Source organism: Saimiri boliviensis, chromosome 7, assembly GCF_048565385.1.
Source record: "Saimiri boliviensis isolate mSaiBol1 chromosome 7, mSaiBol1.pri, whole genome shotgun sequence".
NCBI classification, from domain to species: Eukaryota; Metazoa; Chordata; class Mammalia; order Primates; family Cebidae; genus Saimiri; species Saimiri boliviensis.
Window position 1 is genome coordinate 71,376,753 of NC_133455.1, and position 14,135 is coordinate 71,390,887.

At 43.2% G+C, this 14,135-nt stretch overlaps 1 protein-coding gene across 2 annotated transcripts in view; it reads left to right on the forward strand.

Moving 5' to 3' along the window:
- The first annotated feature begins 53 nt into the window (after positions 1-53).
- The window catches only part of HSD17B6 (hydroxysteroid 17-beta dehydrogenase 6), a 37,101-nt gene continuing 23,019 nt past the window's right edge, over positions 54-14,135 (forward strand). The window contains exons 1-2 of one of the 2 annotated variants that reach the window (XM_003926450.4): positions 54-166; positions 11,982-12,188. In XM_003926450.4, coding sequence (XP_003926499.2) covers positions 12,133-12,188 — 56 coding nt within the window. In that variant the 5' untranslated portion in view covers positions 54-166; positions 11,982-12,132. The remainder of the gene's footprint in view (positions 167-11,981; positions 12,189-14,135) is intronic. The other variant, XM_010337207.3, reaches the window with a different exon arrangement.

Below are 14,135 nucleotides of genomic sequence, written 5' to 3' on the forward strand. Positions count from 1 at the left end.
CCGCCTTCTGCGGGGGCCGCCGGGAATTGTAGTTCTCACTTGGTGTGGGCGGGGGCTGCGGGAGCCGCAGCAATTGTCGCTCTGCCTGCGTGCTCCGGCAATAGGGACACCGTTCTTGTGGGTAGAAGGCCGCGTGCATTCCAGGAAGAGGATCTTCTCCGGAAATGTGAGATCTGTAACATGTTGATTTAGGTTATTAAGATGAAGTTTTAGATTAAGATTTAAGTTATTAAGATTTAGGTTATTAGGCCGGGCGCGGTGGCTCAAGCCTGTAATCCCAGCACTTTGGGAGGCCGAGGCGGGTGGATCACGAGGTCGAGAGATCGAGACCAACCTTGGCAACAAGGTGAAACCCCGTCTCTACTAAAAATACAAAAAATTAGCTGGGCATGGTGGTGCGTGCCTGTGATCCCAGCTACTCAGGAGGCTGAGGCAGGAGAATTGCCTGAACCCGGGAAGCGGAGGTTGCAGTGAGCCGAGATCGCGCCATTGCACTCCAGCCTGGGTAACAAGCGAAACTCCGCCTCAAAAAAAAAAAAAAAAAAAAAGATTTAGGTTATTAAGATGAAGATGCGTGGAGCATCCTTTTTACTTCATCTTAATAATCTAAATCAGCTTTTTGGATGTTTCAGAAATAACACCAATATCTTTTAAAAATTTTTGGAGGCTGGCACAGTGGCTCATGCCTGTAACCTCAGCAAGGCAGGAGGATAGCTTGAGGCCACACCCGTCTGGGCAATATTGTGAGATCTGTCTCTACACACACACACACACACGCACACACACATCCCTAGCCAGCTGTAGTTGTTTGCGCCTGTAGTCCCAACTACCCCAGAGGCTGAAGTTGGGGGGGATCAATGGCTTGGGCCTGAGAGGTCAAGGCTGTGGTACACCATGATGGTGCGACTGCACTCCAGCCTGGCCAGCAGAGGGAACCGTGTCTAGAAAAAAGAAAAAGTTTTGGAAATTAGTTCTTCATGGAATTTCATGGATTACTAGCTCCAATATGTGGAAATAAACAAATATCAACCAAATAAGAAAAGCACAGGCTATTTATTCAGACCATACTATAGCAAGCAAGTCAGTCACCATCATTTGCATTTGATAGGAACTCAAAGGCAGGCAGAGTAGTAGGAAAGCTTTATACCGGAAAAAAGGGAATCCATCAAGATATTCTTTAATTGGAGGCTGTTGGCATGCAGACACTGTATGTGGGCAAACTAGAAGTAGAATGTGGTATGTGATTGGTTTAGGGGTGCATGTTTGGCTGTGTTTGGTTGGACCTATGTTGGAAGCTATGACAAAATTAAGGAAGCTGTAAGATATTAGGGCATTTTGGGCCCATTGCTTCAGGGATTGTTGTTTGGCTCTAGGATCATCACGAGAGATAGTAGTCTGACTTTCTACAAGTCTGATTTGTAGCAGGCTTGCTTCCTGTGCTGTTTATTATAGACAAGGGAGTTGGTTTCCCCAGCAGGTTGTAGATTGTAGGTCAGAGTTCTGTTTTTATACATGATCTGGTCACTGTTCATATATTCAGTCTCTTAAATAGAACACCCAGGTGTACGAAAATATGAATTATAGAAAGCTTGCAGCATCATGGAGGGCTTTATAAGTATGAAGGGAACCCATTTGCTATTGATGTGCCAATCTGCCACTCACTCTTACTGTGTAATGAATGATACCTATGGTAATTGTGGGCTAGAGTGGTCAGTCTGATAGTCACATGAATAACATGTCACTTGAAAACCATAGTTTTATTTATTTATTCATTTTTTATTTATTTTTATTTTTATTTTTTTGAGACAGAGTTTCGCTCTTGTTACCCAGGCTGGAGTGCAATGGCGCGATCTCGGCTCACTGCAACCTCCACCTCCTGGGTTCAGGCAATTCTCCTGCCTTAGCCTCCTAAGTAGCTGGGATTACAGGCATGCGCCACCACGCCCAGCTAGTTTTTTGTATTTTTAGTAGAGATGGGGTTTCACCATGTTTACCAGGATGGTCTCGATCTCTCGACCTTGTGATCCACTCGCCTCGGCCTCCCAAAGTGCTGGAATTACAGGTTTGAGCCACCGCGCCTGGCAGTTTTATTTTATTTTATTTATTTTTTTGCCCACTCTATTGCCCAGGCTGGAATGCAGTGGTGCAATCATGGCTCACTGCAACCTCAGTTACCTAGGCTCGAGCAATTTTCAGGCCTCAGCCTCACAAGTAGCTAGGATTACAGGTGTGCACTGCCACGCCGAGCTAATTTTTGTAGTTTTAGTAGAGACAGGGTTTTACTCTGTTGGCCAGGCTGGTCTCAAACTCCTGGCCTCAAGGGATTCACCCGCCTCGGCCTCCCAAAGTGTTGGAATTACTGGCGTGAGCCAATGTGTCCAGCCTTGCCTTGCACTTTTGTCTTATGCAGATGACTTCTCTCCTTAAACCTCATGAACCAACTTCTGCTGACTTCAAACTTCTGCAGCTTTCTCAGTTGTCTTAGCTTTCATATAATTAAAGAGAGTAAGGGCCTTGCTGTAGATGAGCCTTTGGCTTAGGGAAGTTATGGCTGGTTTGATCTCTGTCAGACCACTACAAATTTCTCCGTATCAGCAATAAGGCTGTTTTACCTTCTTATCATTTATGTGTTCCCTGAAGTAGCACTTTTAATTTTCTTCAGAACTTTTTCAGGAAGCAACTTTTCCAGGCCAGGCCTGATAGTTCATACCTTTAATCCTAGTACTTTGGGAGGCCAAGGTGAGCAGATCGCTTTTATTCAGGAGTTCAAGACCAGCTTGGGCAACGTGGCAAAACGCTGTCAATTGACAACAATTTGAAAAGAAATCTAATTTCCAATGTGGAAACAAAATAAAAACTGTTCTTGGAGTTATTTCTAAACAGAATTAACATCAAAGTCACTGGAATCATCAGAATGGATGGATTGGATTCCATTCATTCTGATGGATTTGGAAAAATTGGATTCATCAAATGAATCTTTGGCCAACAACTGCTCAAGAATGATGTTAACATCATGTGTAGGAATGCTGCGTTTTCTCGGATTTGACATTTTTAGTGATCGAGAATTACTGTATTATGTAAGTGGAAATATCATGACTGAAAACAGAATGCTGTTAATAGAATGATGTCTTTTATTTCCAAAGTCAGTCACCAAACCAAACCAAACCAACCAAACAAAAAACCCCAGAAAAATTAGTGGAGTGTGATGGCATGCATCTGTGGCCCCAGCTACTCAGGAGGCTGAGGTGGAGGATCCCTTGAGCCAGACAGGCAGAGGTTGCAGTGAGCCAAGATCATACCACTACACTCCCACCTGGGTGACAGAGTAACACCCTGTCTCAAATTTAAGGACGAGTACAGTGGCTCACACTGGTAATCCCAGCACTTTGGGAGGCCAAGGTGGGAGGATTGCCTGAGTCCAGGAGTTTGAGACCAGCCTGGCAACATAGCGAGATCTTATCTCTACAAAAACTACAAAAATTAGCCAGGTGTGGTGGCGTGGGCCTGTGGTGCCAGCTACTTAGGAGGCTGGGGTGGGAGGATCACCTGAGCCCAGGAGACGGAGGGTGCAGTGAGCCAAGATTGGGACACTGCACTCCATCCTGGGCAACAGACTGAGACCCTATCTCAAAAAAAAAAAAAAAAAAAAAAAAAAACCAACAAACTTTTCCTTCGTATTTACGAATTGGCTAACTGCTTGATGCAAGGGGTCTAGGTTTTGGTTTGTCTCAGCTTTCAGCATTCCTTTCTCACTAAGCTTAATCATTTCTACCTTTTGATTTAAAGTGAGAGATGTGGGACTCTTTTTTGTCACTTGAACACTTAGAAGTCATTGTAAGGTGTTAATTGGCTTAGTTTCAATATTGTCTCAAGGAGTATGGAGGCCTGAGGAGAGGGAGAGAGACAGGAGAACAGTAGATAGGAGGAACAGTCAGAGCACACAACATTTACTGATTAAGTTTGTCTTTTTATATAGGCAAAGTTTGTTGTGTCCCCAAACAATTACAATAGTACATCAAAGATTGCTGATCATGGATCACTGTAACAGATATAATAATAATGAAAAAGTCTGAAATATTACAAGGAATACCAAAATGTGACATAGAGACACGAAGCAGACACATGCTGTTGGAAATACTGTGCTAATAGACTCACTCCATGCAGGGTTACTACAAAGCTTCAATGTGTAAAAAATGCAGTATCTATGGAGCATAATAAAGTGAAGCACAATAAAATGAGGTATGCCTGTATATAACTTTTGCCATGATGTCAGTTACCATTTTAAGAATTTATCATGGATTGGCGGGGGTGGGGAAATAATTTATCCCTCATGAGAACTCTATGTGATAGGTACCAATATTATCCCTATTATATTTTTCTTTTATTTAAACTCCTTTTCTGTGTAGAAAAAAAATGCAGCTTGTTGCTAGAACTCATTTAATTTTACATAAGCATGCTCTTTGAGGCTGAAACAAATCTGACTGATTTCCAATGTGAAAATAAAATATAAAAACTGTTCTTCTAGTTGTTTCTAAACAGAAACTAACATCTAAGTCATTGGAATCATCAGAATCATCTATTTTGGAAAAATCAGATTCATCAAATAAGTCTTCTGCCAACTGTTGAAGAATGATGTTAATATCATGTGTAGGAATGCTACGTTTTCCAGGATTTGACATTTTTAGTGATCAAGAATTACTGTTATGGCCGGGCGCGGTGGCTCAAGCCTGTAATCCCAGCACTTTGGGCGGCCGAGGCGGGTGGATCACGAGATCGAGACCATCCTGGTCAACATGGTGAAACTCCATCTCTACTAAAAATACAAAAAATTAGCTGGGCATGGTGGTGCTTGCCTGTAATCCCAGCTACTCAGGAGGCTGAGGCAGGAGAATTGCCTGAACCCAGGAGGCGGAGGTTGTGGTGAGCAGAGATCGCACCATTGCACTCCAGCCTGGGTAACAAGAGTGAAACTCCGTCTCAAAAAAAAAAAAAAAAAGAAAAGAATTACTGTTATTTTGTAAGTGGAAATACCACCACTGAAAACAGAATGCTGTTAATAGAATGATGTCTTTTGTTTCCAAAGTCAGTATACTAGAGCAATGTAGAATTAATAATAAAAGCAAGATATTTCATGGCAAAGTTATCTCTGCATAAATGCTGAGCTACAAGGGCTGCTGGCAAGTATTCTTGGGGAAAATTGGAAAAGGGTTAAAATTTTAATTTATTTTTATTTCTTGTAGAGATGGCATCTCACTATGTTGCTCAGGCTGGTCTTGAACTCCTGGGCTCAAGTAATTAGCCCACATCGGCCTCCCAAAGGGTTGGGATCACAGGCGTGAGCCACCGTGCCCAGCCTTTTCCTATTTTAAAGAAGGGGCAATATGCAGAGAACTTAGGTTAATTTGTCCACAGTCACACAGCTAGTAAGTGGGAGAGACACTAAGCAGAGAATCAGACAACTTGGCTCTGGAGTCTATGCATTTAATCCCCAAACCATATGCTGTGTCTCTACAAGGAGTCATTGGGAAGGTTAAATGAGACAAACTAAGGAATGTCTGGCACACACACTCAATAGTTCATAACTACTCACTGTGAGAAAAATATCTTAAAAGTACTCTGGCATAAAAACCTTTATCTCAAATACCACTGGGAGGCAGTATCACCTTTCAGTTTCCCTTTGTGATTTCATCCACATAGGTGCAAAACCCTTTTTTCCTTCAAGCCTTACGCTACCTGGCTCTACCATCCTTTTTAGTTTTTTTCAGGGTATATCTATCAGCCCCAATGTTGGCTGCCCCATGGGGCTCTCCCATGTTGTTTGTAGACTTTGACCTCTGCCTCAAGGATTGCCTTTCAGCTTAAGTCCTATTGTTACTCTGGATGTTTTTAGTATCCAAAGGGATGATCTATTCTGTAAAGGTATGGTTAATTCAATCATTCATGAATTCATTCATTTATTCCACAAATAGTTAATGAACATAGGTGTTGAGCACTGAGGTGGACTGTAGGGAAAATAATTAATGACATGATTTCTGCTTCTGAGAAAGTTATAGAATACTAGGGGCAATAGACACAAATAAAAAAGTGTAATGAATGGGCCAAGCACAGTGGCTCATTCCTGTAATCCTAGCACTTTGGGTGGCTGAGGCAGGTGGATCACTTGAGCTCAGAAGTTTGAGACTAGGCTGGCCAACACGGCGAAACCTTGTTTCTACAAAGACTACAATAATTAGTGTGGTGTGGTGGCTCATGCCTGTAGTCTCACCTACTCGGGAGGCTGAGGTGGATTGCTTGAGCCTAGGAGGTTGAGGCTGTGGTGAGCTGTGATTGCGTCACTGTACTCCAGCCTGGGTGATAGAGCAATGACCTGTCTCAAAAAAAAAAAAAAAAAAAAAAAAAATGTGCCGGGTGCGGTGGCTCACGCTTGTAATCCCAGCACTTTGGGAGGCTGAGGCGGGTGGATCACGAGGTCAAGAGATCGAGACCATCCTAGTCAACATGGTGAAACCCCGTCTCTACTAAAAAAAATACAAAAAATTAGCTGGGCATGGTGGCACGTGCCTGTAATCCCAGCTACTCAGGAGGCTGAGGCAGGAGAATTGCCTGAACCCAGGAGGCGGAGGTTGCGGTGAGTCGAGATCGCGCCATTGCACTCCAGCCTGGGTAACAAGAGTGAAACTCCGTCTCAAAAAAAACAAAACAAAACAAAACAAAAAAACAAAAAAAAAAGTAATAAGTGTTATAGGTGCATTTTTAACCCAACTGTCTATTGGTTTTGGCATGTTCTTTTTTTTTTTTTTGAGATGGAGTTTTGGCATGTTCTTAAGACATGGATACGATTGGTACAGGGAACACAGGCACAGAAGTGTAAATGGCACTTTTGGGAAACTGCCAATAATTTCATATGGACAGAGCCCGGACTTCAATGGAGGGCATAGTGAGAGATGGGGCTAAGAGGTAAGTCATGGCCAGAGCAATTGCCTGCCAAGTTAAGGAATGCGGAAGTCAAAATTATTCATCATCTACTTTATTTGGTTAAAATGAAAATAAACTGTTGATCTTATCAATATTTGATGAGAAGCCTTGGGAGTTAAAATCCTGTTAAAACAAGTAAGTTGCTTGAAAACTTGAAGTACTCCTATGTTAGTTGTTTTCCTTGTTAATAAAATAAAGAAGAGAGGCTAGAGAATATGTTACAGGACCAGCAGGTTTGTATGCCCACTGCACAGCAACAGACCAATACACTGAGATAGTTGGGTTTGCAGCAGAGAAAGAGTTTAATGATTGCAGGGTGGCTGAGCAAGGAGATGGGAGAAGATCAAGTCCATCTCCCTGAGGAGTTCTGGGCTGGGGTTTTTAAGGGGATTGTGGAGAGTGAGGGGCTGGAAAATTGTAGTCATTGAGTGTCTGCATTCTTTGGTGAGTCAGGGATCCTTCAGAACTGCTGATGTCAATGGGGTCCTTCAGATCAGCTGATATCATTAGTTTCACTGGCATGCAGGACCAAAAGGATATCTCCAATGGAAAACCACTTTTTAATGTCGAACTTGTTATCTATAATAGAGCAATTAAGGGAAACTATACTATTCGGTCTATGTGATTCTAGGACAATAGGCACTAAACAACTATGAGAAAGTAGGTCAGAGAGCCATCTGACCTAATGATTAAATGTGAGTGTGTTGTAAGCTTGGTTTATTTTCATTTCTTTCCCTGCCTTCTTTCCTGATTAATTTTAAAAGGTTTATAAGGACAGTTTCAAATATGTTCTATTTACCCAGGAGCATAATGAACAAAAGGAGATGGGGCCAAAGTCACAGCTCAGTTTAAATATGATAAGCTCTGTCTCTTGTTATCATGAACTATTGAAAAGCAGCAGAGAGTGCTTTCATATTTGTTTAAATGCTAAAGTTTTAGATTGATCTCACAGGAATGTTCTCTCTAACAGAGCACATGCTGATTATGAAGCCAGTACAGGCAGTGCTCGACTTATGACCTCGGTTGGGACAGCAGAACAGTCGTAAGTTGAGTAGGCTATATGTACAGTTGAAATGGTGCATGCGGAGATGGTAGTGCTGCCAGAAGCTGGTCCGCACTGTCATATGCCCAGCTGGGCAACATTTGCGCTTCCAGACGCGGAGCAGTCGTGGCTAGCGATTGTGGTCGTAAAGTCGAATGGTCGTAAGTCGATCAATACCTGTTAAACATTTCTGGGGCATTGCAATTGCTCTTTAATCTACTTGATGGGTTTGGTATAGGAAACTGAATTTTTAAAACCGAAACTATACATTAACCTACTAGACTTTAGATAAGCAATCTGCCGATATAAATAATGTGTAGATTCTCCTGTTAGCCACAAAGCTGTGTATCTTTTGGCTTTAGCTTTCTCCTGGTAGACTACTTGAAATAAAATATCGGTAGATTCAAATTAAAGCATAACATCAAGCCTCGTTCCTTCAGGAATTTGGATTTGTCTGAAGACAATGAAAAGCCACGTCTTTTTTTTTTTTTTTAAGACATAGTCTCACTCTGTCACCTAGGCTGGAGTGCAGTGACGTGATCTCAGCTCAAGTGATGACACTTGAGTTCAAGTGATTCTCATGTGTCAACCTCCTGAGTAGCTGGAATTATAGGTGTGTGCCACCATTCCCAACTAATTTTTTCGTGTTGTTAATAGAGATGGGGTTGTGTCATGTTGGCCAGGTTGGTCTCAAACTCCTGACCTAAAGTGATTCACCTGCCTCGGCCTCCCAAAGTGCTGGGATTACAGGCAGAAGCCACCATGTCTGGCCCATGGAAGGGTTTTTTAAGCAGAGTAGAAATATAATCAGAGTTGTGATTTATTTATTTATTTATTTATTTTTGAGACAGGGTCTAACTGTCATCTAAGCTGGGGTGCAGTGGCATGATCACAGTTTACTGTAGCTTCAACCTTCCCAGGCTCAGGTGATCCTCCCACCTTGGCCTCCCGAGTAGCTGGGATCATAGGTGTGCGACACCACACCTGGCTAATTTTTGCATTTTGTGTAGAGATGGTGTTTCACCATGTTGGCCAGGCTGATCTTGAAGTCCTGGGCTCAAGTGATCCTCCCACCTTGGCTTCCCAAAGTCCTGGGATTATAGGAGTGAGACACTGTCTTTGGCCTCAGAGTTATGTTTTTTCTTTTTCTTTTTTCTTTTTGAGATGGAGTTTTGCTCTTGTTACCCATGCTAGAGTGCAATGGCGTGATCTCGGCTCACCGCAACCTCCGCCTCCTGGGTTCAGGCAATTCTCCTGCCTCAGCCTCCTGAGTAGCTGGGATTACAGGCACGCGCCACCATGCCCAGCTAATTTTTTGTATTTTTAGTAGAGACGGGGTTTCACCATGTTGACCAGGATGGTCTCGATCTCTCGACCTCGTGATCCACCCGCCTCGGCCTCCCAAAGTGCTGGGATTACAGGCTTGAGCCACTGTGCCTGGCCTTTTTTTTTTCTTTTTTGAGACAGAGTCTTACACTGTCACTGAAGCTGGAGTAGGGTGGCATGATCTTGGCTCATTGCAACCTCTACCTCCTGGGTTCAAGGGATTCTCCTGCCTCAGCCTTCTGAGTAGCTGAGATTACAGGCACCCACAACCATGCCTGGCTAATTCAGAGTTATGTTTTATAAATAAACTCTGGAACCCTGTAGAGGGCAAATAGGAGGGGAGAGAACAACTAGAGGTGGAACAGTCCTAGCAGACTATTGCCAGAATCCAGGTGAGAAATACTCATGGCCTGAACTAAGGCAGTAAAATGGAGATGGAAGGGATGGGATGGACATAATGACTTAAGGAGGTAGAATTAATATTGACTGGACATGGGGGATGAGGAAGGAGTCTAGGATGATTCCCAGGTTTCAGACTTGGGCAACTGGCTGGATGGGAGTTGTCTGGCATCTATTAGGCATTTAGTAAATTTGTTGAGTGTTTGTTGAATACATGTGCAGATAGGCAATAACATGAAAATAAGAAGGAGGACCAGATTACAGTGAATCGTCATTATTTTGTTTGAATATGTTGAGTTTTAGGTACTACTGTGATTATCCCTAAGTACGATTTTACTATGGGGTGTATTGTGACTCCTCACATTTAATATAAAATGAAAAATGAGCAAAAGATTTAAGTAGCCTGGGCAGAAGAGCGAGACTCCTTTTCAAAAATAAAATAAAATAAAATTAAATTAAATTTAAAAAAAGATAATAAATATTGGTGAGCATGTGGAGGGAGAATTTGGAACCCTCATGTGAAGCTGGTGAGGTAGTAAAATGGTGCAGCCTCTTTGGAAAACAGTTGGACACTTCTTCAAAACGTTAACAATGGAGTTATCATTTGACCCAGCAATTTGACGTCTAGGGTATATATCCAAGAGAATTGAAGGCATATGTCCACACAAAAAATCTGTATGTAAATATTCAGTATTATACATAATAACAAAAAAACCCAGAAACAACCTAAATGTTTATCAACTGATGAATACATAAACAAAGTGTGGAATATCTGTACAAGGGAATATGATTCAGACATTAAAATAAAGTACCGATATATGATACAACAAAGAAGAACCTTGAAAACATTATGCTAAACAAAAGAAGCCAGTCACAAAGGCCACATATTGTGTGATTCCATTTATATGAAATGTCCATAATAGGGAAATCCATAAACATGGAAAGTAGATTACTGGTTGCCAGGTGTGGGGTGGGGGAGGAAAGAATGGGAGGGGACTGCTAAGGAGTATGGGGTTCTTTTGGGGTAATAAAAGTGTTCTGAAAGTAGATAGTGATGATTGTTGTACAACCCTGTGAATATACTAAAACCCACTGAATTGTACACTTCAAAAGAGTGAACTGTATGATATGTGAATTGTGCCTCAATAAAGTTGTCATTTTGGCTGGGTGCAGTGGCTCATGCCTCTAATCCCAGCACTTTGGGAGGCCGAGGCGGGTGGATCACGAGGTCAGGAGATCAAGACCATCCTGGCCAACATGGTGAAACCCCGTCTCTACTAAAAATACAAAAATTAGCTGGGTATGGTGGCATGTGTGTTCAGTCCCAGGTATTCAGCAGGCTCAGCCAGGGGAATTGCTTGAACCCAGGAGACAGAGGTTGCAGTGAGCTGAGATCACACCACTGCACTCCAGCCTGGTGACATAGCTACATCCCATCTAAAAAAAAAGAAAGAAAAGTGACTGAGCCAGCCCCAGTTTGCAGTAGCTGATCTCAGGGTGGCAGTCTTAAGAAGTGGGCTTTACTAAAATCAACCTGCCCTCCAACCCCACTCTAGCAGGAGATTTGCATCCCAGTGTTTCGATTTAAATTAGAGGATGAGGCCAGGCACGGTTGTACATGCCTGTAATCCTAGCACTTTACGAAGCTAAGGCAGGCAGATCTCTTGAGCCTAGGAGTTTGAGAGAAGACTGTGCAAGCTGGTGTAATCCCATCTCTCCAAAATAAAAATACAAAAATATGTGGGGCATGGTGGCATTTCCCTTTAGTCCTGGCTACTCTGGAGGCTGAGGTGGGAGGATCACTTGAGCCTGTGAGGTCGAGGCTTCAGTGAGCCCAGATTGTGCTACTACACTCCAGCCTGGGTGACAGAGGGAACCCTGTCTCAATAATAAATTAGAGAGCCAGGTGGGCAGCTCATACCTGTAATTTCAGCATTTTGGGAGGCCAAGGCTGGAGCTTGAAATCAGTCTGGCCAACATGGTAAAACCCCATCTCTAGTAAAAATACAAAAATCCCAGTGCCTGTAATTCCAGCTACTCCAGAGGCTGAGGCAGGAGAATTGCTTGAACCCAGGAGGCAGAGGTTGCAGTGAGCCAAGATTGTGCCACTGCACTTTAGCCTGAGTAATAGTCTGTCTCAAAAAAAAAAAAAAAAGAGGATGGGGGCTGAGGAGCACACAAGACTGTCTGGTCAGGCAGCTTTTTTCTTTCTTTCTGCTTTTCGTTTTGGCAATAACAGAACTGATTCTGCAGCTGATCAAGGATGACATTGGTGAGAACCCCATGAGGGAGTGGAGTAGCCTGGACTCTTACCACAAGAAGGAGGTGTTATGAAAGCAGGGTAAAGGTCCGGCGGGCAGCAGTGGGGGCAGGAAACCGACTGCTGCCTGATGTGCAAAGAAGTCCTTTCAAATCTCCAGGACTGGACTCTTCCTGAGCAAGCCAGGTGTGTAGAGGGGTGTGTGTGTGTGTGTGTAGCAGATACAGTCTGTTTGGAGACAGGTTTTGATTATGATTTTTTTTTTTTTTTTTTTTTTTTTGAGGCAGAGTGTCGCTCTTGTTACCCAGGTTGGAGTGCAATGGCGCGATCTCGGCTCACCGCAAACTCTGCCTCCTGGGTTCAAGCAATTCTCCTGCCTCAGCCTCCCTAGTAGCTGGGACTACAGGCGTGCGCCACCATGCCCAGCTAATTTTTGTATTTTTAGTAGAGACGGGGTTTCACCATGTTGACCAGGATGGTCTCAATCTCTTGACCTCGTGATCCACCCGCCTCGGCCTCCCAAAGTGCTGGGATTACAGGCGTGAGCCACCGCACCCGGCCATGATTTTTTATTATCTTAAAAGATCCTTCAGCTTTGATTCCTGAAAGAAATTTCGTCATGATTGCTTGCTCTGCTTTTTTGATCTTTACTCCTGTGGAGTTTGAGAGAGTACTGGTTACAGGTTGGGGGTGATTTCATACTTACAAATAGGAACTCTAGGTACATTCTGAAAACTGGAATCTTGGCAGCGGGGAAAACAAGCTCTTTCAGGGTGAATGCTGATAACTGTGGGATAAATTCGTGAAACTTTGGGTAAGTGGAAAGTGGCCTTCTGTGATTGGGCCAATATCCCAGAACTCTGAGAGACTGAGGCGCAAGGATCCTGTGAGCTTAGGAGTTTGAGACCAGTGTTGGCAACATGGTGAAACCTTGTCTCTACAAAAAAGTACAAAAAATTAGCTAGGTGTGGTGGTACACACCTGTGGTCCCAGCTACTTGGGAGGCTGAAGTGGGAGGATCACCTGAGCCCAGGATGCACCACTGTACTCCAGCCTGGGCGACAGAGTGAGACCCTGTCAAAAAAAAAAAAAAAAAAAAAAGAAAAAGAAAAAACAATTATTGACTTTAAGAATACTTAGGCTGTATTTCCAATGTGGGAAGAAAAGAATGTCATGGTGGATCAGTTCGGGGAGCCATGTGCTGATTTGCCCTTAGGATCAATGACTAAACTGATTGGAGTGTGTAGACAAACCCAGATCTGAAGATTTTAATCAAAGAAGGGAACAAAGCTACTTCTTACTTTGCCATGTACTATATTGCCCAGAGAGAGGTCCTCTGCTTGAAGCAGAAGAAAGACGAGCATGGCCCAGAATAGTGATAAAGAGCTAATAGAAATGATTAAGGGTGTTGCAATATGTGGAGTTATTCATACGTAGACAAGTGGTGGCATAATGTTCCAGATAACACGCATTCCCATGGCACAATTTCCTTCTGTGAAAGCCCAGATATTAATACAAATATCTAACAATTATGTATTGCATTAACTCATTTAACCTTCTCAACAAATCACTGAGGTATCTTTTTCCTGTTTTGAAGATGAGCACACAGGAACAGAGGCCAGTTCACTTACCCAAGGCTGCAGAACAAGTAAATGACAAAGGCTGATTTTGAACCTAGGCAATCTGGCCTCAGAGTCTATGCTCATGAGTCTATTTTTTAATTTTTTTCTTTTGAGAAAGAGTCTCACTTTGTCTTCCACGCTGGAGTGCAGTGGGTCGATCTCAGCTCACTGCAGCCTCTGCCTCTCAGGTTCAAGCTATTTTGCCGTCTCAACCTTTTGACTAGCTTTGATTACAGGTGCCCACCACCCCACCTGGCTAATTTTTGTATTTTTAATAGTAGGTTTTAGTATGTTGGCCAGACTGGTCTTGAACTTCTGGTCCCAAGTGATCTGCCTGCCTTGGCCTCCCAAAGTTCTGGGATTACAAGCATGAGCCACTGTGCCCGGCCTCATGAGTCTGTTTTAAAAAATATTTTTTAAGCCAGGCACGCTGGCTCACATCTGTGATCCTAACACTTTGGGAGGCCAGGGCAGGTGGATCACAAGGTCAGGAGTTCAAGACCAGCCTGGC